This window comes from Galleria mellonella, unplaced genomic scaffold, assembly GCF_026898425.1.
Source record: "Galleria mellonella isolate WM207_F2 unplaced genomic scaffold, CSIRO_AGI_GalMel_v1 utg36, whole genome shotgun sequence".
NCBI classification, from domain to species: domain Eukaryota; kingdom Metazoa; phylum Arthropoda; class Insecta; order Lepidoptera; family Pyralidae; genus Galleria; species Galleria mellonella.
The window spans coordinates 9,230,340-9,255,210 of record NW_026442086.1 but is presented as its reverse complement, the minus strand read 5'-3'; the positions used below and the strand labels follow the sequence as shown (position 1 = coordinate 9,255,210).

The window sequence follows — 24,871 nt, the reverse complement described above, 5'->3', positions numbered from 1 at the left end:
TCAAAAGAGTAAATAACAAGAGGAAACACGGTGTTTAAATTAAAGTGGTACTCGTAATACAAGACTTATAAAAATAAATCACCTCCTTCCAGAAATCTTAGGAACAGTGCTTAGTGTGTTCGTTTAAATTGAACTTATGTAAGTCCGCTGACGATGGTATAAAATGCTAGAAAAGATTAGTTCTTATGACGACATTTTATTTATATAATACTTAAATTGTAAAATTTCTTATTTTTATCTTATTATATCGTATTAAAATTAATATTTCTTATATATATATATATATATATATATATATATATATATATATATATATATATATATATATATATATATATATATATATATATATATATATATATATATATATATATATATATATATATATATATATATATATATATATATATACGTAAGTAATATGTACCTGTTATGAGAAGCGATACAGTCAATATTTCCTTTTACAACAAAATACATTTCTCTTGCAAGCTGGTGTAGTTTTCTTAATAAATAATAATGGAAGCATAAATAAAAGATGATACGCACATCTTCTGGTTTGATGCAGGTGGTGTAGTTGGACCAGGAGCGGTTGGTCTTCGGGTGCTTCCACCAGGTGCCGTCCTCGGTGCATTCCTTGTGCGCGAATACTGCACCAAGCAACCATTACAATTTAGATTGACACGGTCATACTGCACCCTCTATGGGAAATCTTTTCTTGTTTGTATGAAAGTTGCGGTTGAGAAATTATATTGGGAATGCTTTATTTTTTTTTACAACACAGGGGGCAAACGAGCATGCGGCTCACCTGATGGTAAGTGACTAAATGATCACCCACAACACCAGCGGCATTGCCTTTTAAAAAGGAATATACTCTTTTCTTGAAGGTGACTTCTTATGACACATAAATTCATACAACTAACAGTAGGTATAGCAAACATATATTTATTTATTGTTAGGAAGATGAACACTTGCTACTTGAGAGAAGTTACCAATGCGTTAGAGGCCATTTAATTGTTTGGAGGTTTGTTTATAAACTTTATGTTGCAGTATAAACTGCAGAAGAATAATATTAATAGTATAGGGAAATACGAACACTCAGGACTGAAACCGATTACAAAGTCTGGGCAATGTGCGTAGGCGGTAGTGTTGGCAGGAGTGTGAGGCCAACAGAGCCAGGTGTCGAAGGTGCCCTCGCAGTACAGCCCGGGGGGCGGCGCCGTGCTGTTGTTGATGGCTGCGCAGGCAGCCATGTCGCGCGCCATGCGCTCCGGGTCTTCCATGGTGCCGCTCTCCGCTCAGCGTCCGGTACCCGACACCGACACCCGACACTGGGCACTCGCACGCTCCGCCCTCGCGTTAGTCTCAGCACATCTTCACTATTTCTCGCCTGTAAATGTATAAAAAGATAGTGTATATAAATTTCTTTTCCAGAGGGAGACTTTGTACAAGAGTCGTTTGCTTGGGTACCTCTGTCCCATTCGTGTTTTAACCGTAAAGCAGTTGTGTTTGCATGGCTGTGTTTCGGTTTGAAGGGTGGGATATGGCGTGAATTTACAGGGTACAGAGGAATAACACCCGAGTCCTTAGGAATGGCAACGCGTTGGGGGTATCATGGGCAAAACACTCCTATACTATACTCTGTTCAGTATGCTCATGTCTATAGGCGACGGTTACCACTTTCCATCAGGTGGGCCGTCAGCTTGTTTGCCATTCTAAGTTGTATAAAAAAATACCAAATTTATGAAAAAAAAAAAAAAAAAGTAGTGAGTAAACTTTCTTGCGAATGTAGTTGAGGAACTTAAGTAAAGCTTATAAAATTAAAGGAGTATGGTAAGATCAACGACTCACTCGCTTGGTTTAAATTCATTTTGATATAAAACAATACTTAAAATTTTACCCTGTTTAAACGAATGGAGCACATAAAACTTGGACTAAGCGAGGGAATTCTCGTTCTTCACTTACTACTGTATTTATTAGTGTAAAAGCGCTGAGAGCGTTTTACGAGCACGGTTCGAGTATGAGCACTCTTACGGTACTCGACCGCGGTGACGTACGATTTTGAATGTTGTTTTTGCAGTGGTTTTTTAGTTTTAAACTCCGTTGTAGACCTTGTTCTAGGTAATATTTGACGACAGATGTTTAGGTACTAAATAGTCTAACTCTACAAATGAAGCCATCACCGTCGTTGCCATAGAAACTTGGTGACAAGAGTAACTTCACGAATTTACTGTTAACTCCAAATATAAAAGCAATTCAACAACTTTGAAAAAGTTTGAACGTTTAATAATGAAGTGGAACTGGGTACAGATGTACCTATAACACTTTTGTATAACGTGTCAGGATAAAACAATTAATGTAACTAATTACATGGGCCATTACTCAAACTAGAAATTGGATTGTAAAAACAAAAAGCAACAAAATGAAGTGAAAAAAAAAAATCCGTTTAGGGTATCTGCGTACAGGAACAAGTACTGGCAGGAATTAGCCGCGGCGACGGTGCCCCGAGCTCTCGAGTTCATTTCCCTAATGCGGATTGCTTATTAAATCTCTTGCTGTTCATTATTCGTCTTTAATGTAAATATTTAACCACAGAAGCCATTCACTGGAGAATTACTGTCTGCCAGGCTGCTCGCATAAGTAATCATTTTATTAAATAAAATTTATTATTATTTTTAAGCTGTGATAATGGTTCCCGATGATTTAGGTTGCAGAGAGTTGAAAGTAAAAGTAAAGGTCACGGTGCAAGGATAAACCATCATCGTTGATCAAGAAGGTTACTGCCCCTACAATAGACTTAGTTGGGGTCGACAGTTCAAGAAATGTTTGGATTAGTAAAAATCTAATTCGAAATAAATGCAATTGGGAGGCCTATACGCCCAGAGGAGATCTGAAGACGGATGTAACAAGAGCTAATATGACAGTTGCATAGTAGATACAATAAATACAAATAAATTCATCTGAAAAGTTGTCCAGGTAAACAGTCAACGTCTTCGAATATACTCGTAGCATTTTAAATTTATATTATTTCTATAAGGACACCTAATAGAGACTGTTCGATTTTTATAAGATTTCTAAATAATACTCTCGTTCGTTCCAATAATACTCTCCAATTATCCTTCCCCTCTCACCGTACTGGTTACGCTTCAAACTCTTTTCTCCTACATTCTTCACGACTCTGGAACGCGCTTCCTGATGCCATTAAGAGACTACCGACTAAACCGTCTTTCAAAAAAAGCGTTAACGCACACTTTTTATTTTTATCCGAGCAGTAAGTGCTTTATATTATTCTCAATTTCGTGTATAATATAGTATATGTCATATATGTGTAAGTATATTTGTTATTTATATATATTTATTCGTTTATATATGTAATTTTAGTATGTATGTATATCAATAATTAGTAGTACCGCATTCGAGTATTCTAACACTTCCCTATGGTTGACTGGGAGAGAATGCTTTTAGCATTAAGTCCGCCGTGTACACATATTTGTACTAATGAATAAATAAATAAATAAATAAAAGATTTATGTATGTGTATGTGTAGTACAGTGAAAAGCACAACTAATGCGATTCTTAGTGTCCATCTTAGTACTAAGAAACACCAAGTTTTGAACTTTCACTTGACAAGAGCCAACAGAGACCGGCTGTGAATTGCGTCGGGACAATTAATAATCTGCGACGACGCCGACGGCTGGTGGCGGCTCGTGGTAAACAAGCCTACGCCTCCACTAATCACGGGCCAATATTTGCCTACAATAATAGCCTGTCTCGTTGTAACCTTATCCATGCGTAGCAGGGCGCGACGCGGTAGTTCTCCAAATATTCATTGGTTATTACGTCCATTGGGGACTAGCTGTGTGTGATTTTTTTATATCGATTTGAACTATCTTTGTGATTGCCAATACTCGAAGATTAACCACCAATATTACTACCAGAAATTCTACAACCCTCCATATTAGTCATCAATTTTCGACTGTCATTTTGTGCGTGCACGTTTTGCGACACGTGTTACACCTCTAGATGAGGCGTCTTTAGATAAATTATTACGTTGCCACCCGGAGCCTAGTGTTTGTTGTGCGAATTTCGCAGTGTGGGCGCAGAATGGTTTCCCTGACCGATTTGTTGGCAGTCACACACATAATGACGGTAGCGAAATTAAACATAATAAATCAAATAACCAGTAATTAACAACTTGCAAATTCAGATCACAACGCTTTGATGAAGATATCGCATAAAAAGTAGAATTAAGATTTTACACTTTTTTTTTGGAAATTGTTTAACATTGTATTGTGTATTGTTAAATCCGAGAACATTTGGTTGTAGTCAAAGCTAGTGTGTTTACAGTGAGGTGCGGCGCGCGGCTGGACGCGGGACATATGGCTCACACATGAGTTTGACGATGATATATTACGTGCTAAGTCACACGATGTTACACTAGTATCATGTATAGGTTACAAACCTATATAATCGCCTATATGGTCGCTAATAAATAAATAAAGAAAAAAACTCCATTACTATACACTAATTTCTAGCAATAGAATTAAAAGAGCTAATGGCTACGTTTTATTCTTAGAAAATATTCACCTTATGAATACTTTATGAAAAAGGATTCGATAAAAATATTGTCAATCTTAATTCTTTTCATTGTCTGAAAGTACGAACTGCATATATTTTAAGTAACCTTCATATGTTTTTTAATATAACCCAGATTGCCCCGCAGAAGCTTAGTCATTATCCGGTAAACAAATCGAGACTTGCCATAACAGAAAAAATAAAACGGGCCGAGTCAAGGACACGTGTAGAACCTTACCCGTGTAAATATTGAAATACTATATACTCGTATTTATATATACTTATATGTATATTTTACTGTATGTATTTTGGTTATAAGAGATTGCGTATTCATCTAATGAATATCCGTACTTACATATTTCGGATATGAATGAGCGATGGCCAAGAATCTGGTACCCTGTGTAGACGGCTGGTACCGTGGCTGAGTTTCTACTATAAATCTTATTAGCTGATTCCATTTGCATAAAAAAATATAGTGTTCCTATTGCTACTTTTTCTTCTAGAACTTTACTGCTACATGCTACGTGGCAATTTTCTTCAATATATTATTTTCAATAGACTTTATAAGGAAAAAGATTGAGCTACTTTTTACACGTTATGTGATATCTTCGCCAGTTTTGCGCGCATTTATATTTTTTTCTTGATGGATACGAGTTTCTTCAGTTTCTTTCTAGTAACACATAATACTTCCATATTGATTTAATACTAATTGGTCCCAATTACGTACTAAATTTTTTGCAGTTGCTGCATTTATTTAATGAAAATCTTAGTATTACTAGCATTCAGAGTCGGGCGGCTCAAATCATTAATGACCAGCACCTTACTATCCGACTTGACCACTGAAACTGCTTAGAGATGTTGCATTTTTGTGCATCTTCTATCGAATTTATCATAAGGAGTGCTATGAGGAATTGTTCGGATTGAAAACTGTTGCTGATTTTCACCACCGTACAACCGGCCATAAACTAAAGTTTCATCCCAACCATCTGGACGAGTGGTGGTCTTCCACTGTGCGTTTTTCAAGGTACTTTCTTCCACGTACAACCACTCTTTAGAGTCGACTTCCAGCAGCAGTATTTCTGAACCGATACGACATCATAACTTTCAAGAAAAGAGCATATTACTTTTTAAAAGGTCGGCAGCACACCTGTAATGACTTTGGTGTGTACCTGTATGCGGGTGATCATGAGCGGCGGTAGTCACTTACCATCAGGTGAGCCGCATGATCGTTTGCCCCGTGTTGTAAAAAAATTTAAAAATAATAATCACTTGCAATATGTAGGTACATGATTATTTTTCCAATTCCAAAGTTAAATTCCTTGAAAGTCAATTCTCTGTAATGACGAAATAATTTTGTTATTACAAAGAAATTTAGATACAACGATTCACATTTCCAACTCCCAAAGTCGAATCACTCATATGTGGTTCCTTTTATAACTTTTTTCCTTACAGCATTTCCTGAATTCCCTTTTTATCGTTCTATTTCGACAGAACTTATCTAAGGAACTTGATGGCGAGAGCTTCAGTTGCTTCAATTATATGTTGTCATATGGATTGTGATATGAAGCACTGTTGCGATTATCACAACAATATATCGGTACAAATACGCTTCGTTACATTGCAGATAAAGAAGACACTTGTGAATCCAGTTAATTATAAATAATGATGAACATAAGTAAATTAGATTTCGTAGGCGATTTCTTGTGAAATTGTGATGTAATTTCTAAGAGGTAATTTAATTATTATTCATTTTTCACGTTCGCAGCTGCGGCGCTACAGGTGAATGATAATACAATTACTGCCTTCATTAAGAACATCGCAGCTCTGTAGGTATTGTGCAAAATTATCGACGCACTAATTTATCACCATATTGTACTTCTACTTATAGGTAAATACCAGAGGATATGCTCATGGTCGGGTCAGCATGAATTAGCTAAGATAATTATAAAGTCTAAGCCACTATCATTAGGAGGCAAAAACTCGACATAAATTAGGTTGTCCAATCCCATTTGGGATTACAGTCGTACGCCAATGTATATTATTTGTCTCTCGGGGCTCAGGGTCAGGGTAGTGCGTGCAGTGGGCGACCGATGGCAGCTAGCGGGTACATAAGTACCCGCAGAATGCGAGCGAGTGCGGTGTGATAGTGTCCGTCAAATGGCCAATTATGTCATAAAGCCGGCCGAGTATATCGTCCCGTTTATGAGCCATATACAAGACCTTATTGGATCCGATGATGGGCGCAACGTGTGCCGTCTGCCGTCGTCGCTTTCGGACCGAGACACAGAATGTGCATGTACACGTTCTACTGTGCTTTCGATGTAATTCTTACCAATATGACCATTTTTAGGATGGGTGACTCGTGGGGCTTTTAGGTAAACAGAGAAAATTGTAGTGAGTGTTGAGTAATAAGAGTAGTGAAGCCGAAAACTGAACATCCTCGGCGTATTTGTATTTAGAAGACGATGGTTGTTACAAAAAAAAAAAAAGAATTATCATTTATAAAATAAAAGTCACAAATACTTAGTCATAATAGCAATGTACAGGGGGGACGAGATCGTTAGTAATGGAGATCTGACAACTCCATTGCTCTATACCTTACCAAGTCGACCTCCATGCGGTCCCACTTGGAAACCATCGTACTGAATTTCAGCGTATACCGTTAGTGCAGGCAGGGTTGCCATTAAAAAAACTATATAACGAAAAACTAGATGAGATCCTACTGAACGTTGACTCGCAGTGTATATAATTATCAATTATTTCACAATGAAACATATGCCCCCAGCTACCCACCTACGTCAGAACATCAACGACAGTCGGTGTGAAGTCAGCAGTTAACAAAAGAGCAACGAAAACATCACAACCATTAATGCCAGAATGCCACAATTAATGAGCCAAAAGAGTTCTTTGAGCTAGGAATAAATCGGCAAGAGCACTTTTAATATTTTCATAAAAATGTTGAAAGTAAACTCATTATTGCGAAGGCAAGGTTATGGTGCTGTCGTGTGGAGCTGTCCACGACGGGCGCTCGCCGGGCTCGAGGTGGTGGTGGTGGCAGAAGGGGGGAGGGGCATTGCAACGTCAAACGGGAATAGAGTATGAGCCATACGTAAGTGAGTGAAGCAATTATCTTAGTAATTAATTCGTCGATATTCATTAGGGGCCGGGCAGGCCCCGTCTGTACCGACTACGCGCAACGACAGCAGCTCAGCTCGTTAAGGTCTGGTCGCCCGACGTCATACGTTATGCATATACGCAGCATATAGGTGGGTATCTATTTTTACAATTATAGTTTAGTATTGCAGTTAAAGTGAAATTTACTGGCGTTTTGTCGTCATATTAATAAAGTTAGAATGGCAAACAAGCTGACGGCTGTAACGGTCACCTATAGACATGAGCAGCACCATGGACATAACAGAATATACTGTGTCATCCATTATAGCCCTTATGGGTTTTTGTTCCTAAGGACTAGGATGTTATGCCTCTATATTTTATAATTTCATTGTCATGTATTCTTCAAACAGAAACACAACCATGCAAACACAACTGTTTTACGGCAGAAATACTAATGGGACAGAGGTACCAGACGGTAGTAGACGACTTTTGTACAAAGGTGTAATTAAAGTGTTAAAGTAACGATGCGGCGAGTATATATATATATATATGTATAAATAAATACGTGCTGCTCGCGTGCCTGTTCGGTAGCTGGACTCCTGCCGACAGCAACGCTAGTTGAGCTCGTATATGTGTTTGGGACGTCTGCAATAAACGGTGGGAACATTATTGTATGTTGTTGTCGTATGCGAGCGAACATATACATAAATCAACTTCCATAAAGAGCACGCTATCAAAAGTTAAGCCGTATATCAACCAGCGAACAATCGCTCGTGTGTGCGCAAGGCTTGTGTGAAGTTCAAAACATCGTAAGCAGGCAGGTATGCACCTATGAAGAATATGAATATGTCTGAACATCACATCATACAAGCTGTGTGACGTGATGAGAATGAAACGTACACTACTTAAATTCGGGAGGAAGCTGAAACGCGAGGTGCGTATCGCGTGATACCCCTTCAGTACTAGGAGCTCTTTAAGGAGATCGTATCTTTCCGTGCCTAATAATTACGTCTCGCGGTAAACAATAAAAACGATTAGTTCGTACACGCAGCCAATTGCTTCAATGTTAAATGAATAAGCGATCGACTGACGTGATTAAATAAGTCTACCCGGTTATTAATTTTGCAAAAAAGTAATGTGTACTAGGTAGCTTTTCCCACCATTGCATCTCTATTAAATTAGATGTACTTTTATTCAAGTTATGTCGGCTCTTATATATTTAACTAGAATGCGATCGAATCTCTCACGGATATTATTAATAATTTATTTAGGTACATATGTACTTTACTGTCTAAAGAGGTTGTAGTCGCCGCTCTGTTCAAAGCGCACGCTGCGCTAATTTGAGAGGAAACAAGAGTATCGTGTCAAAAGGGAACCCATTAAATTCTATTTAAAAGCATTTAACTACATAATTTTACTAACTAGACAGAACTGCAGAGTAATATCCAAATTAACTGTCGTCGTACGATATCGTTTAATAAAATGGAGTACATATGAGGTGTATATTAATAGACACCTATTAGTTTACCTCTAACGAAATTTGTCTACATTGTAACGTGATTTGCCTTTAGATCTAATAAAGCATAGAGTAGTACAGCGACGAACCTATTATTAAACTCCGCTATATATAACACTGTTCTGGAGCAGTCTTCGAGACAAACAATGTTATCAGTAATTGTTTTCGAAGTGGATTACATTTAAACTATGATTTTGTAAGTAGCTACGCGGTTGTGCTTGTCAGATGTTTGCTGCGGCACGCTGTCATTTACAATTATGACGCGGAACTAACGCAAATGTAATTGGCTTTAGTGTCGTATAATTCACAAAAATAACTGAAAAAGGAAACTTTAAAAAAAATTCGTTAAAGAAATAGATATAGATCTAGATATTCGCGATATAGATCTAACATATTTTACAATTGGTGAGTTTATCACATCGCTGATTGTAAAATAATCATAAAAATCGATTTACGATTGCTAAAAATATCATATAATATATATGCACAATATGCGGTATAAACGACAACCGTTACTTTTCTGAATCACATGATAATGTCGAAAACAAAATTAAATAGATTGAAAAGAAGTGGACTAGACTAGAGTCCAGCATTTGGTGGTGTTGTTGCGTACCTCACTATAATTGGATCAGAGTGAACGCTTCCACCGAACCCTGTCGCGTCCCATTAGAGCACTGAGTCAAGTCATGTAATATGTACCTATTAGTTCGCTTCGGCGGAGAATTTATTTTTCCATCAATGCATTCAAGCATATATTTATTTTCCGCAAGAAATTCGTAAGGATGTTCCTGTATTTTTCGTATCTTGCACATAATATATTAATAGCGTATCTGGGCGCGTTATAATTTAGTGATTAAGTACCACAATTTGCAACAGCTCTTGTATCAGACATTGCATTGTTTTATGACCCTAACAGGCCAGTATGGAACACATATATTATCTCTACTTCACACATATTCTACTTTGTTCGTCCATAGTTCCATATACTCTTTCGCTATGGATGCCATACTCCAAATTGACCCATTGTTGTCCTGGTTTTACCTGTGACATGAACTATATCGTTTTTATACAATTTGGTATGGGCAAACGAACTGTCGCTTCTGTTTATGTTTATATAAAACGTTTATCAATGACATCACACGTATTGCTCGTGTGTTGCTACTCAGGAAAACCAGACTCTTATGTATCCTTACCCAGTAATTTCGCTCACATATCTATTCTTTCAAACTTAAACATGCACCAAGCATGCTGCATCTGCTTGATGACATATGAACAAGTCGGAAGATATATTCACCTTCCTCTTACGATATCGAGGTAAAGCAGCGCTGACATATTGTATTCTCACGTGTTAGGAAATTAAAAAAATATCTATTTATGGAAAGGTGACACTCTAAAACACCGGTTCGCGACACACGTTTGACATCAGTCTGTCGAAGGAAATCACCGTTCGTGTTAATTTCAATAAAATGGATGGCAAGAGTTCAAATAAGGCAGCGGCAGGCGGAACATAGCCGGGGGATATGTTCATTTCCGAAGCAAGCGAGTCGCCACTGAGCCAGCGACGCGACACTTGCGGAAATTGGACTGCTGCCTTCTTTTTTTCACTATAATAGCAAATATAACGATGTTAAATTAGGATAAATTGATCAGATCTAGATGAAAATTATTATTTTTAAAAATAAATGTACAACAGAGATTTTTATAAAAAACCAATATCGTCAATGAAAAGCGCTCTTTTGAAATATGATTTCGAAGCAGAACATTTAACACTCAATTGATGGAACTGATGACTCTACACAGAATATTACATTGTACGGAGGAAACAATGTTGTACAGTGAGAATTGACGAATATTCGAGTTAAACGTATATCGCGAGTGTACACGTAGATATGTACATACACAAAGAATGCCACAATAAATATTTTACATACTGGGAGCCTGTAAATATCTACCTACCAGATAATATAGAACAATGATTATACAATTATCGAGATACCGATCGGATCATAATAATTGTAAACAGAAAATAAAACTAATTAGTTCCTTTGTTCGTAAACTCGAACTGCTCTGTTAATGATGACAAATAAATTTCGGTTGCTACGTGACAGCACATAATAATACAAGCCGACAATGAAAATAAAGAGTAGTATTTATACAGCGATCAAATTTCATCATACACATATCTATCGACGTGTTGTGGGTATGAATATTGACCCGCAAATAATGTTTATTATTTATTTCATAATAAGGTTTATTTTGGATAAATATAATTGTGTTACTAACACTCGCGTACACTCACGTAACACGCGCTGCGTGCTTGATATAAGGACCTTTATTACCATTAAAAACTAACCATACATTCTATAAATTCGGTTTTGAATTAATTGTCCGAATAATGTTTTTTATTGTTTATAAAACAGGCATGAGCCTAAAAAATGTGGACAGAATTTTCTACTGCCATATCTATAGGACGTCTTAATTTAAATATGCACCTTTTAAAGCAGCTACTAGTTCCAGCGTTGATTTCAACGCTTACGAGTTGTCTTTCTCCTTGAATTTTACCTCTACTCTCAGACCGCCATTTAGAGAGCGCTTGGTAAATGTTTTCCATCGTGGTTATGAAACGTGAAATTTTCCTTATTAGACGGGTTTACTTATTCAAGATTCTAGTAAAAGGAAGAAGCCCTCACTCGCTTATTCTTTAACTTAACTAATCTTATGTTTTATTTTACTTAACTTGAAGTGGGACATAAACGATGATTATTATAATAACAATCCATGACTTGTTCTGTGACTTATTGGTTAAAGGTGACGTTATTGTTAGTTGCAATCTAAATATAGAGCTAAGATGCAGCCGTGTATGCAACACAAGATTCTGTATTGTGTGGCAAGTTATTGAATATGTATGTAGTGAGCCGGGTCATATGGGGCGTGCCCCACTTCTCTGAACAGTCTCAAGGGACTTGTTACAGAGTGTAATAAAATCGGTACACAGTCGGAATTCCCGCAGCTGCTCCTTACGAGTCAGTATTTTGTCATCGATGGTAATTCAATATTTATGAGACCTAATCGAAATTAGTTACGTAATATGATTAATAAGGGTCTTCCATATGAAATAGAGTAGGAAGTAGCACGACAGCAAGTAATAGCAATCAGAATTATTACAATTATTCTTTGTCGACGAAGAGAACTTCTTAACACCAGAAACCTTATAATCAGTAACTGTAGCCACAAAATAACTTAGTAAATTATTGAATTGAAATGTATGCAAATTAGCACAGGGCTTGTTTATATCAAGCTGGTGAACAGTAGGAGAGGATTTTTGAAAATTACACTCAAAACCAAACACCAATACTTTTTGTAGATAAGGCACTACTGGACTTATATACTGAAGCAAGACATACACAATTATACAATCTAATAAATAAATGAGGTTTCAGATATGTGCACAGGGCACCTACATTTACGGCGCACAATCAGCGATCAGGTGAAGGCAGTTCGTGGCAGTTAGTTTTAAGTAAACATGGCGAATGATTATTGGATTTGTCCCCAAACAACACATTAGAGCAAGTCGCAAGTGCCGGCGGAGGGCACTATGTTTCCCGCAAATTAGATTTATTGGGACACGACATCGTTTGTTTCCCTCGTGTTTTCTAAGCTTTTGTCAGGTGACTGATTATTATGTGACAGCTAATGTACCGTAGATAATTGATGAACTCGTTGTTTGTCACAAAATTAGTCGAATATCATGAGATATATAATAAGCAGGACGTGCGGGAGCCAAGGTTAACGTTATTAAATACATCTAAATCAAACCACCAAATAAGTCTATGCAAACACAAGACAAATGTAAATGTAGTTATAAATTCGTAAGTAATCAAAATTAAAGTGTTATTGGACAACAAAGGGCCGGATACACAGAAGCTTGTAAACTCAGGCCGAATGCGACAGAGGAAGGGACTGTGGCTCCGATACTTTAAATTAGGTTGCAGGGAAGTATTCGTATGCAGATGCAGCGAATGGCGAGAGATTCTCGTACTGAGTAGCAGGAGTTTATATTCTAGTAAGGACGAAGGCATACGAGGTGAATTGATGTAGGGGCAAAATCACGTGTGATGTTACTGTATGTACTATTGTTTATGATAGGTTTTGTGAAATTTAATTTTATTTGAGATTAGAATTCAGCTTCGAGTGTATACTACAAGCAGTAGTGCTACGATGACAAGAGCTACAACAGAATCAATTTCATATACGGTAGAGTATTATTTGCAATGCAAAATAAAATTTGTACGTTTAAAGATGGCATTTGTTTATGTAGTAGGGACAACTGTAGATTACATTGTTTTTGTAAAAAGCGAAGCCACAAAATATGTACTAGTACTGCGAGGTATATTTAAAATAAATAAGAACGTATAATTGGTTCGTATCATCAATATAATCGACCTGCAAAAGATTATTTTTCAAATGCTTTAGCCGAAATCGCTAAATCTAGAATCTTGAAATATTAGAACCGCCACCGCCGCCATTTTATTTTGTACATCTTTGGCGATTTACTCGGCGAAGACTTTGAGAGTATCCAAATTAATTTCCTTTACAAACATTCAATAGCAAAACATAAAGTTTCCAACAAAAATAAATTTTGCTTAAATTAAAAAATAATAAAAACGGGAGTGGTGTTTTTCCTAAATTACTAAGTGCTCGGGGGCTCGTGGATGAGAAAGATTTGGGAGTCGCTGTGAGGTGATCGTGCATCGCCGCCGGTCGATACGTTACAAGGTTACAGTTCCTCTTGCCTGTGCAAGTAATGCCCTACATCGTTTTATTTTGGGCAGTGCATCAGCTGTACACCCAGACCTAGAACTAAACATTACACAGTTCATGGTGGTGCTGTATGACTGTCCTTCTGTTATTCATTTATTGTTTTATATTGGACTTAGAAGTTTATGAAATTGTACATAAAAATTCCGAAAACATAATAGCGCTGCATTGTACGAGTATAATGATTGCATATTTTTGGACGAGAAAAATTACTATAAACACATTAAGGATAAATATATATACTTAATCCTAGCAGAATCCTTTGAAGAGCCTTATCGTCTTATTAGTAAGCGTTGGCCTTTAATATAATTTCATTAAAAGTGATCTAATATAATCAGAAAGCTAACTTCCTAAAAATATAAAAAGGTATATCTAAGATAAACTGTAAAATGTATTAAAAAGCGCATGTTCATTGCTATAACATTACGGGAAGTATCGTTCAATCTCATTACTTGTATGATCAAGCTTAACCACCCGGTTTATATTAGAATGCAATTAAGCGGTGACGCCGGCTTGCATGTAAATGAATACAGCAAACTTGGATCAGAATTGTCAGATGCTGCATAGTCATCGGGCATCGGTCTTATCTACGTATAGAATGTATATTCTGTTAAATACAGAGGCATATCAGGTCAGTATCTAATATATAATATGCATCAATAGTTTACTATAGAGTAAACTATGATAATACTATCACATTATAAAATATCTAATAGTTCTACGATAGGTACTACATAGTAACGACAAAAAATATCACAATCGCTCGTGATTAAGGGCCCCGGATGGTCCCGAAATTGTGCAAGCATTTTAGACATAAATACACCTTTTACAATTTAATTTTTTTCTTACAGTAAAAAAATATCATTATCTCAGGCCCAAGCCAAAGGTTACGTTTTCCATACTTTGTACAAGATCACCCATATTTCATTGAGCAAATTCCAATCTAACATTATAGAGGGAAATGTCCTCTTTTTTTGATAGAGAAAAAGATTTTACGGATCTCATAGATACTTGATCCAGGTAAGAATATATGGGACTCATCTCAAATCGAACTCACCCATCACAAACCAAATAGTAATGTTCTACAATATGAGAGTAATACGTTAAACGTTGTAGACGGAACGATTTCTAATAGTGTGCGTTTCTATTTTCAGAGGAAAATTTAAAATAGGCACTCAAATTGATGTTGTCCGGGGGCAAATTTACGACTTTGTTGTAAAGAGTGATAGATGGAGACCCCAGTACCCGCACTATCCCACTATCCCAGTAGAGGCGAATTGTGCCCGTACACCTACATATGTATACAAATGGGCGGTTTGTACGTGTTATGTGCGCGAAGGTGGATCGCGCGCTCGACCGCTGGCGACGTTGACAAAAGACGCGGAACATTCCGAATGTCCTTTATAGACGAAATTGAACTACATCATCAAAGTGGGCACGCTACTGGCAAACGAGCCAATATTTGCTCGAAAAACTCGTCTCACATTCGCTTTGGATGAAATTTAATCAAGTCGACGTCACTGGAGACCGGCACGCCAACGGGCAGCCGCGGAACGGCGAGCTGATAGATGGAATCTCTTATCTGAGAATTGGACAGGCTGAGGAAGTTCTTATACAAAAAATATAATGGTAATTTGATTATATTCATTATCGTTATCGCGTTGCTCGGTTCTATAAAAAGAAAACGTTTGCAGGGCCGATACAAATTTAATTTATTTTGAAGCGCGACAATTCCGTTTGTGATGGTGTATTAAATTCCAGGAACTTGCTTATTTTAGTCACGAACTCTTCTCATCCATTCAGTAAAATTCTTACTGAGACAGTTCATAAACTTAAAAGAACTTCTATAAAGAGGTTCAATCAATATGTTCTTGCTACAGTAATTATTTATTTATTTAAACTTTAATACATAATACAATTTAAATTAATAAATAATTACTATACATTTGGCGGACTTAACACTGGACGGTGTTCTCTACCGGTTCACCATTGGACAAACCGAGAAATACGTATTTTTGAATAGTGGAAAAATAAAGCAATACTTGATAAATTCATATAATATAAACATACACATAATATATTAAATAAATAAATATATACATACAAAAAATACATGCATAAATAAATACTTAAAATATTAATATATAAAAGAGTTTAATAAAACAACTGCAATAGAAGAGCAAATAGTAATCTAATTACAATTTACAATTGTACTAAATGGATATATCAACACTATCCGGCTATGACCCGTTAAACACAGGATCGAATTCCATTCTAAAACATTTCTATTTATTTATTTATTTATTTATTAAACTCAAGAAATTTACAATATGAGTATATTATTTACAATATTTCTATATTTTCAAATTTGCATTATATAAAAAACTCTTGAATTCTAATTATGTATAATCGTCACCCTCTTTTATTTAGTAAATATGATGTTATGAAATTAATCCCAAAAGCAAATTAATCCAAGTTAAGCAAGCAGAGTACGAGTAGCAGCAACTTTCTGGTAGGTATTCCAATAACGGTTGGTTATATGAAATGAATAATTTACGACCTATATATATGCAATACAACCGTACTGCATATACGTTATAAATCTATTTCATGGGATACCCTTGCAATTTAATTCGGCATTCCAGTCGGGACTCCTTAATGGTGGGCGGTTACAGCGATCCTTATCATTCCTCGATCTTTATTAACATTTTTACCTGCTCACATTATATTGGAGACTGTGCTTTCGGATGTAGGTTAATTTTTTTTTACCATATAAATGCCTACTGTCGTACTTTCAATACGAGACTGCAGATTGTTATGCAAATGACCGACAACCGAGACACACATGTGGACATGTGGAGAACTTTGTGCAATTATTGTTCTGTGGTATTTGGATAAACTATCATGAAGTGTTTATACTTACGGTCATTTGGCAGGCGGATTGGCAACCGCAGTTAGGCTTTGATTGTTTGCTTTACATGTTTTAAGAGGGACCCTGCTGCCCACCCCTTACCCTCCCTTATGTACCTCTTACTACACCCACGACAAAGGAAGGCGTGGCCTATTCTATGCCGGGACCACACGGTAACTTACAGTGAACATTGCTAATTATGTGCTTTAGATTCTTGAATTACAGACCTCGCGTGACAAATGAATTCAACGTGTTTCAAATGGCACACGTACGTTTTTGACATTGTTTCCTGTAGATAATTCTCGGATACTGTGTTACTCCTCTAATTTCTATAATACAAAGAAAATGAGAAACGACTCGAGTTCGTTAGCTCCGCGCGTTGTGTTGCCGGGCGACAAGGCGACATGGTGACATGACGTATCATCTTGTACCCGGGCTTAGTCCGGAGCAGCCTCAGCAAATTAATAATAGTCTATAATGCTTCAATATGCAATAATCCTACAGTAATTAAGACCGTGAAAAAATTGCTACACCATATTACAGAATCATGTGAAGAAAGGAAGCACATAATATCACAAGCATAAATAAAATAATTGAAACTTGTGTAAGTCGAAATCGAAATTAGCTTTTTTTATGTTTTATTAAAAAACTGAAGATTGTTCATTAGTAAAATAATCCCTTCAACAAAAGTTATTCCATTTCGATTCATATTATTACCACTATTCTACTACGTATCAGTTCGAGATGTGATCATCTGGGGTTGCTAAGGTATTTTTTTTTATTATGATAATAAAATGGTAACCCCGCCTACGCTTGTGGTATACGCTGGCGGGGCGCCGGTGATAGATGATAGCTTATAATGAAAAGGCTGGCCAATTAGCTCATCGTGATGATTACGCCTAGAATTTAACACGATGGTTTCCAGGGGGGATCACGTAGAGGTGAACCTGACAGGGTATATTGCTAGCAGTGGGACTGGCAATCCGCATTACTAACAATCCCTTCCCCCCCTAGCTACGGTATTAGAAATATTGATTTGATTTAGTATTACAAATACAGATTTTTCGTATCCACAATTTCAGCGAAGGCAATGAATATAATTCTGTGACCGTTTCTGGTATGTGAGGGTGATTTTGTTTGCTTAAGTGCAATATTTGTCGGAGTCGGGTCCGGCCGGGCCGGCCGTCCGGCGAGTCGCCGACGGCGCGACGGCGGCCGTGTCCGGCTGCGACGACGCTATCGTCAAAGGGTCCGGATACGGCGACTGCCCGCCTTCGCCTGTAACCACTAGCAACCGAGACGTATTGTGTTTCGCTTTTTATCGTATTGGACGCGTAGGTGGGTACATAAATATTACAATAAATATACCCAATATTTGTAAAGAATAAACTCTGTAAAAACATTTGTATAGATGGTTACAATATATATTTATAACTGTTCGTAAGGTGCATTCACTACTATCATTATCGTCCACAGTTGCTGTAAACACTTCTGCCATTGACTGCCATAACGAGTAATGCTGAGTTACCGCCACCCGCACTCCGCACTAAATCCCAATGGTCGCGCTGTCTACTGTAGTCTAGTGTCTAGTGCAAGTTTGTCACACCCGTCTACTTGTATATGTTACGGGCGTCTGTCTGTACGAAGCTGTCACAGGGTATTTTTAAGTTATTTAAGATATTGTATTACTTTATAATTAAATTAAAATAACAATATATGTATATATGTATAGACAGATACTGTTTAATAAATAGAATATTATTTATTGTTTCCTCTAAAAGATTGCATAAATACCACTTACCAGAGGGAGACTTTGTACAAAAGTCGATTGCTTGGGTACCTCTGCCATTCGTGTTTCAACCGTGAAGCAGTTGTGTTTGCATAGCTGTGTTTCGGTTTGATGGGTGGCATATGGCGTGAATTTACTGGGTACAGGGGAATAACACCTGAGTCCTCAGGAATGGCAATGCATGGGGGATATCATGAACGAAACATATACTAATATACTCTGTTATGTCCATCGTACTGCTCATGTCTATAGGCGACGGTTACCACTTTCTATCAGGTGGGCCGTCAGCTTGTTTGCCATTTTAAGTTGTATAAAAAAAAACTTATTTTAAATATAAAAAATTACAAGAAGAAGCGATCTATATATATATATATATATATATATATATATATATATATATATATATATATATATATATATATATATATATATATATATATATATATATATATATATATATATATATATATATATATATATATATATATAAGTTATATATATAGTTAGTATGTAGTTAGGTATATAGTTAGTTATAAGGGATTGTTAGTAGTGGGAAGGTCAGTCCCTATTGCTGTCATTATGCGGTTCCCCTGGAAAGTATCGTGACTAATTTATCGTTGAACTCGTCACGATGAGCTGACTGGCCTGCCTTTTCATCCTCACCCTTATCACCTCTCATTGGTACCCCACCAGTGTATACCGATAGTGCAGGCGGGGTTACCATGCCATTTTCATGCATTAAAAAAAATCTTATACGTTTATTTGCTAATGTTTCAATACTTCGAGACGGGAATATCCAACAGGGTCGTGCGGTTACAGGCGCGTTCGATCCAGTTATTTCATTCGCTGTTTGCTGTTTGCTTCTAAATTGCCTTTCAAGCCCAGAATACAGATTACTTCAGCTTCATTATTTAGGTTCATTCCGAATTATGTTTAAGTTATATCAGTAGTCTGTGTTAACTAACCGAACAGATGTTGTTCACATTTTTGTCTTTTAATTAAATTAAAAATAAAATATTGAATATTTTTTTTTTCGTTGTAACTATGGTAGTGGTTGTATGTAGCGTAGTAGTGTACTCGTGGTAGTATCGTGTTTTGTTTCCATACATATTAATTATTTGATTATTGCACCACGTGCCAGACCGCGGCACGCAAGTAAGTCGGGCAAGCCGCGACGTTTCTGTTCATACGATTTGAAGCATCCACATGTTTCCACAGCTTGTTTCTTTCTTTTTGATAACTTCGGTTTCAGTAAAAAACTGGACAAAACTACGACCGTAACTGAGATGTATTATCTTAGATAACTTATTTTCGGAGCCAATTCACATACATTCATCGAAATACTGTTTTGTTTGAGCTGTGAAATGTTTATTCGGTCGGATGCTAATGTCAATGAGTTTTTCAAGTTCATATGCCTACATACTGTCATCAGTCCACTAATTATATTAAGTATTCGTTAGCAATCAATTTAATATTCTATTTTGTGGAAGTGTCTAGTTTCTAAAACAAACAGAGTAGATCCGATAAAGTTTTGCAAACTAACGAACTGAGTTGAATTATTAAAAGATCATCTTGTACTTCAGAGGCGATTGTAAACTTGGCGCGGTCGTATGTAAACCTCCCCACAAATATCTAAATTCAAGTGAAACTAAGTAAAGTTTGATAAAATTAATTCTTACCTGTGTAGTTTGTCGCAGTACCTTAAATACTACACTAATCTTTAACGTTCAGAACTGGCATGTAATGAAATGGTTACGTTTAACGAGCGAGACACGTATGTTACAGAGACGTGGACACATATTATACGAGGCTACAAATTACTCTGCCCAAGACATTAACTTCACAAACTAATACCTACTATTTAAGGACCACAAATATACTCCAACACGAACACTGTCACTATAGTCTGGACGTGAGGAGAACCTTCTTGATTAAAAATCATTATCAGTTTTAAATTGGCAGCGATATCGTTTGATATGTGGCCTGATAATAAAAATTGAGAATATTTTTTATATAGGACAAAAACACATTTTAAAACAATTTTATTTTCACTTTTACTTTACTTAGCTAACTTCACACTTTAATATTTAATACTGAAGAAGTAAAGTTAGGAAAAGTAATATTGGAACAGATATTAACAAAACTCCTAATATGAGTTGCACGTTGATTAATGAACAAATGATGAAAGTAATTATCAAATTCAACTGATTCGGTTGGAATATGCCCTCGAAGCCCTCGAAGCCCTGGGCCGCACTCAAATGTTTAGGATAAAGTTATCGTAGCCATATCGTGGCATCTGAAAAATGTATACCTACAATTGTTATTTCTATGTAAAAATAAATAAAGATTTAAAGTTTCACTTAGATCTACTAGTTATTATTGGACCTCAACACCGATCTTAGGAGATTAATTCAAGAACATAATATTTACAGTTCCAAAAATATTTTCAACGTCTGAGACAGTAAGTAGCCACCCACGTAAGCGAAAGTACAGAAGATTGAAGATAATCTCCTCCCTTCTGTAATGGAGGTTAAAAGGGTTACAATCGACGAGCAAGTATGAACTGCTTCATTGTAATATTAATGTACTCGTGGGTAATGTTGGAGAAGTACACAGAGAGGTGTGATGTGCACGTGTCGCTATGGATATATTATGTTATTGTCTGTCGAGTACGCGCTACGATACAAAGCGATACAAGTAAATATTTATAAGGCGATTCTTTTGATGTAGAACGGTTCGTTTCGTGGAAACAAGGCTCTTTCTTCGATACACGAGGAGCGCGGCTGCTCGTGGCTGCTTTAATGCAAGCGTTAAACGAACGACGTTTAATTATAAAGACTATGGACTGTTCATTAATAGCAGTGGAAATAGCAGGAGAGGGTTTTAATTGCACAAGCGGTGCGCTCGCGGTAACTGCATCGTCCCAGATAAAATGTAAATATAGGAATGGAAGACGGCATTGTGAGATAACAATGATCATCGGAATCTGTATAAATTCAGTTGAGTCGAGTGATCGATCAGTGGAAAAACATTTTAGATTCAAACACTTAATTTCTATTCTGTGTTTCTATAAATAAAGTAAAAAAAATATTAGGAATTGTTATGTTGATTTGAAACTAATATAAATATAACGAGCACTTTTATACCGAATTCTTTCCTAATACAAATGATTGGGCGTTATATTTACAAATTAATGATGAATAAATAAATGTTAATTTTGTTGTAGAGACCAGAGTGCATACCAGTACATTCATTGAATCTGTTATAAAGAACATTCTATAATAAACAGTCTCGGCTCCGAGGCTCTGGTATCTGGTAGTTAATGCTCTGCCACTGCGTCGACTACGATAATTATTCTGGAGAGAGGATTATTCAAGTAGGATTCCCGGGCGGTCGTTCGCTCCGTCCTAAATGCGCCACTGCACACTACATTAAGGAAAATGAGGATGAGCTCGCTACTGTAACGCAAATCATACATCGGGCATGTAGTGTGGCTGTAGCCGTTTGTGTAGTAAGTGGAAGTTCGTAGCGCCATCAATCATGCCGGCTGTCAAATGTACGCGGCTGGGTCCCAGGGCGGCTCGCGTCTCGCCGATACACACCGACTCACAATAATAATGATGTTTCCAAATCCAGTTGATGAAGACACGAACTTTATGCCGTGTACGAGTACAAATATTTACTTCGCTTAATTAAAGGAAAAACCACACGTCTATAGCTATACTATTTATATATATTTTCAATAGTAAATGTTTTGTTGCTCCCACTAAGGGAAATAGTAAATCTAATGATTGTGAGTGGAGTGTAATGAATTATATACTTACAGGAAAATTTGTGGAGTGGCTCGAGCTCGACCGAAACGAGGGTGCAGGGGGCATGGCTAACGGTGCGTCGTATGCGCGACAGGCGGAACTGTGTATGGTGTGGCTTTTGGACTAATGCTTTGTCAACATGGCGCCATTTAGTCATTTATGTTAGAAATGCGGTATTTATTTATATAATATGAAATGTTACGACTTACGACTTATGTTAACATTCAGGGTAAAATTTCATTTGTACCTTCCTAAAAGGCGTTAGAAAATTATTAGGAAGATAATTACATAATATCAGTACAAATAATATACTACTAATCCTAGCAAATGAAAATTTATGATTTTTGTTTATTTTCATCCGTACAATTTAATAGTCCTTAATCCAATATTTTAACGTATCAGAGATGTTTTATAAGAGGCTAAAGATCGATATCTTCAAATATGTAGCCCTTGAATCAGGGTGTGTGAATTTCGACACTTACGGCGGGATATGGCGTAATATGATAACATAAATCAAAATCATCAATGAAGAGAAAACGCGCTCGCAAGAAAAGTTTTTATGTCCACAAACATTCAGAAAGTGATGTCGACAACAGTTCAAAGTAAACTTACACTGAACCAAAATCATTATCATCATCCTCCTACCCTTATCCCAATTATTATTTGCGATTGGCGTAATATGTTTCTATCCATATTACAAAAAGATTTGGCTTTTAGTTTCACGACCGGCCGCCTGCCTGACGTCAACCCTCTTTGGGAATTGAATTTGAAGTCAGACCAATATGAATTATATTTGTAATAGTTTTTTGTAAAACACTGAACCGGAATATTGAACACAATATTGCAATATGTTTATTTATAGAGGAATACAAGGAAGAAACTGCGCGATACTCCCAAACGTGGTACTCCACACGATCAATATTTGGGCGCAACAAGACAAACAGCAAGCACCTCGGTCCGTCGAAGGAGGCATAGTAACGACCTGTTGCTCTCGGGTTCTCGCCGTTTAGTGGACTCGTTTTATGGCGAAATGTTACCTTACAAGAGGGCCCCATCCTCCAGGCTCGAGATGGGATACTTTATCTGTTTGTTCTTGCCGCGTATGACTTTGTGAAGTTGTCAATTTACAAAGCTTTAATAGAAATGCTCGGTTGAATGGCACATTTTCTTACTGTTTTGTATCATCTATAAGGACGAGAACATTTCTGTCACTATTATGGATTACCAAAACTTTTTTACTAAAAGTTATGTTGAAACTATTTTTATTAACATGTAATTCTATTGTCATTAGTAATACAATATATAACATATAACAACAACAATATTACAGTAAAACAAAAACCATTGTGTAACTATCAACGCAATGCTCCGTTTGTGCAATTTTCATCTCTTATTTCCCACTATAGAGTCTCTTCAAATGTGACACGAGACGATCTCATCGATTTGGGTCGATTGTTAGAGAAATAATAGAAGCCTAGATTATTATAATAATTTTCGTAGCAATTTCGTTTGCAGACATTTTGTGTCTATACTTTCTAGGAAAATAATTCTTTTATTAAATATGTATTCTCGTATTTAGTTGTATAGTTTTGTATGAAAAGATATTTTCATCAATTGACATAGTGTTAGATGAAGATTATGTATGTGAAAATATATCACACATTATCGAAGTTGAAACGGATTATATCAAGAATGTCGCAAAAACTCCATAAAATGTAATAAGTTCGGCGTGTCCGCGACTTACTCGTATATATTATTAATGTACGAAAGTACTGAACGTGGTTTATTCAAGTTTTCATAATTACACAGATAATCCATCACAAAACTACGAATAACTCTACGAAATATGTTTCAACTGAGTTATCAGAGGTCATTTCAAATATGTCATTAAAATAACCTCTCGTATACAGGCAGCCTCGAACATGTTCATAAGGAGCAATTTCACGTGTTAAGCTTATTGTGTTGTTGATGTGTTGGTCCTTACATTGTATAAGCTTATTGTGGAAGTATAGATTGTATAAATGATTTTTAATATCATGTATTTATATGTGAGATACATGGTGTTAAATACAATTTCCCGTATGGTTCCGGCATAGAATAGGCCACCGCTTCCTTCCCCGAGGGTGTCGTAAGAGGCGACTAATGGAGGGCGAGGTATGAGCAGTGGCGTTCCTCTTAAAACATCTCTAAGGCCTAACTGCGGTTGCCAATCCGCTTACTAAGCTGTGGCAACTACTGGCAACCAGCAGTGGCCAGTTAGCTGATATGATGCTAAAGATGTATCTATGAGATGCTAATATTAATCAGTTGCATGTTGGTTATGGTAAATGTAAACAAAA

The 24,871-nt window shown here is 36.6% G+C and overlaps 1 protein-coding gene across 8 annotated transcripts in view; it reads right to left on the bottom strand.

The window, feature by feature from the left end:
- LOC113514846 (calcitonin gene-related peptide type 1 receptor-like) overlaps window positions 1–24,871 on the bottom strand; it is a 108,670-nt gene that overhangs the window by 3,167 nt on the left and 80,632 nt on the right. For 5 of the 8 annotated variants that reach the window (XM_052897296.1, XM_052897297.1, XM_052897293.1 and 2 more), the window contains 2 exons: window positions 1,094–1,387; window positions 547–647 (listed from right to left, as the gene is read on the bottom strand). In XM_052897296.1, coding sequence (XP_052753256.1) covers window positions 547–647; window positions 1,094–1,280 — 288 coding nt within the window. In that variant the 5' untranslated portion in view covers window positions 1,281–1,387. Of the gene's footprint in view, window positions 1–546; window positions 648–1,093; window positions 1,388–8,251; window positions 8,332–24,871 lie in introns of all 8 variants that reach the window. The other 3 variants (XM_052897298.1, XM_052897294.1, XM_052897295.1) reach the window with 2 other exon arrangements.